Raw genomic sequence first — 2,532 nt, 5'->3', positions numbered from 1 at the left:
TTTTGTCTTTTTGAGACAGGGTCTCGCTATGCAGTTCAGGCTGGCCTTGAGCTCACTTTGTAGCCCAGGCTGGTCTCGAACTTGCAACGATCCTCCTGCCTCAGCCTCCCAAGTGCTGGGATTACAGGAGTGCGCCACCATGCCCAGCGAAAATCTCATTTCTTAACTTGTCACTTTCCACATTATCCAAATACAAGAGAGCCTACCATAATAAGGCTCAAGTAAAATCATTTATTTCTTTTGTTCAAAAATTTAAAATTCATTTACCAGTGAGGTAATACTACAAATACCAATGTGGAGTGAGCATCTTTAATTCATAAGTCCAGAATGGGAAATGTTCCAAAACCTGAAACTCTTGGAGCACCAATACGATACCACAAATTGAAAACTCCAGGTCATAAAACATTGTTTCTTATGCAAGATTATTAAAAATATATAAAGTTGCCTTTAGACTATGTATGTAAGATGTACATGAAACATAAATGACCCCCATGTTTAGACCTGAATCGCATCCCCAACATAGCTTATTCCAGAGGCAAATACTCTAAAACCTGAAATTCAAAGTGCCTCTTACCCATGCATTTTAGATAAGGGTTACACAACTTGGGGTAGGAATTGTGCCAGAATTGTGTTGAGTGTCTGGCATTTCAGACCCCACACCTGTGGATTATATTATTTATTCTTTTTTTGGGTAGGGCCTTGATACACAGCCTCACTGTGTAGTGCAGGCTGGTCTTGAACTCACTTTCATAGCGCAGGTTGGCCTCAAATTCATGGTGATCCTGCTGCCTCAGCCTCCTGAGTGCTGGGATTACAGGCTTGCACCACCACACCCAGCCATATTATTCTTAACCCTGTAAGGTGTAAATACCATTTCATATTATAGATATGGAAACTGAAGCATATTAGCAGGAGGTTAAATAATTAGTCCAAGGATCTGTGATACATATCTTGAGTCAAGAGTTGAATCTTAAAAAAAAAAAAAAGATTTGAATCTACATCTCTGAATTCAAAACCCTGTATCCACTGTGCTACTTGTAAATGAATTGCATTCCCTGGCTTTATTTCATTGAGAAAAAAAGTTACCACAGTTACTCATAGAGCTCAGCCCTTGCTGTTGGGCAGTACATGTTGGGAAAGCAGTGCTGCTCACACTGCCCGTTCCCAGGCAGTGTGCACCGTCCCTGCTGTCTCTGAAGACGGAGTGTGATAGACATGGGAATGTAGGGCCTCCAGAGACCCCACTCTTAAAGTTTAGACCTGTTAATTATCGCTGATTTTAAGCTAATTTAAGCTGTTAATTATTGCTAATTTCTGTTAATTTTAAGAAGTTTTATATGTTATGTTGTTTTATATGCTTCTCACATAGGCTTTTCACTAAAGTTTGCTTTGCCTTCACGCAGCAGTGAGTCCAGCAGCAGTTCAAGTGATGACTCTCCAGCCCGATCAGTTCAGTCTGCTGCAGTCCCAGCCCCCACCTCCCAGCTGCTTTCCTCTCTGGAAAAAGATGAGCCCCGTAAAAGTTTTGGGATCAAGGTTCAGAATCTTCCAGTACGCTCTACAGGTAAAATTTTACACGATTGTACACTCCTCTCAGCTATTGTCGAGAAATGACATAGACTGGGAAACTTGAATTGTATATTTGGTAGTGAAAGCAAGCTTTTCTTCGTGGTTCATTAACATTTAATGCCCAAGTACAGTGGTGGTGAACCTGTGGCATGAATGCTGTACCTGGCTGTTTGTGATTGAAAGCTCTACAAGGTTCGCCATCATTGCTAGTACAACTGCAGTGGAAATCAGTACAGATTCCTCATAAAACTAAAGCTAGAAACTGCAGTTGACCTAGCCGTTTCTCTTCTAGGTATCTTCCCAAAAGAGATGTTTGTTTTTGTTTTTTTGAGACAGGGTCTCACCATGTAGTTCAGACTGGCCTTGCTTACATTATTATATGTATGCATATTTATGCATAGACATACACATGTAGAAATAGTTTATGGTGGATGGTATATAAATATAGCCCCCCCCACCCCCCACCCCCGGTTTTGAGACAGTTTCACTGTGTAACCCAGGCTGGCCTTGAACTCACAGTGATCCAGTGATCCTCCTGCTTCAGCCTCTTACATGTGGGGATTACAGGTGTATGCCAACAAAAAAACCAAACAAAAAAAGCCGGGCATGGTGACACACGCCTGTAGTCCCAGCACTGGGGGGCTAAGGCAGGAGGATCAGGAGGATCTTGGTCTGGGCTACATAAATGAGTTCAAGGCCAACCCTCTATATAGAGAAACCCTGTCTCAAAAAAAAACAAAACAAAAACCAGGTGTGTGCCACTATGCCTGGATACACTATGCCTAGCATGGTTTATTTTTTTAATAAATATGTTTCTGAATTAAATATTTTGGTATTAGGAGAAATTTGGTGTGGTGAAATTATAGAAATACTAATGTTACTTTCATTTAGATTTATTTTATTTTATTTTATTTTATTTTATTTTATTTTATTTTATTGGTTTTTTTCCGGTACTGGGAATTG

General features: G+C 40.4%; 1 protein-coding gene across 1 annotated transcript in view; it reads left to right on the top strand.

Annotated features, from left to right (window-relative positions):
- The window catches only part of Spen (spen family transcriptional repressor), a gene marked incomplete at its 5' end in the record, with an annotated part of 63,826 nt that overhangs the window by 34,073 nt on the left and 27,221 nt on the right, over positions 1-2,532 (top strand). Inside the window, 1 exon segment of the mRNA XM_013507394.1 lies at positions 1,404-1,564. Within this exon segment, the coding sequence (XP_013362848.1) occupies positions 1,404-1,564 (161 nt within the window).

The sequence above is a fragment of the Chinchilla lanigera genome, unplaced genomic scaffold (genome assembly GCF_000276665.1).
Source record: "Chinchilla lanigera isolate Chin_1 unplaced genomic scaffold, ChiLan1.0 scaffold00126, whole genome shotgun sequence".
NCBI classification, from domain to species: domain Eukaryota; kingdom Metazoa; phylum Chordata; class Mammalia; order Rodentia; family Chinchillidae; genus Chinchilla; species Chinchilla lanigera.
Note: the sequence above shows the minus strand (reverse complement) of the source record. Positions and strands in the feature narration are given on the sequence as shown.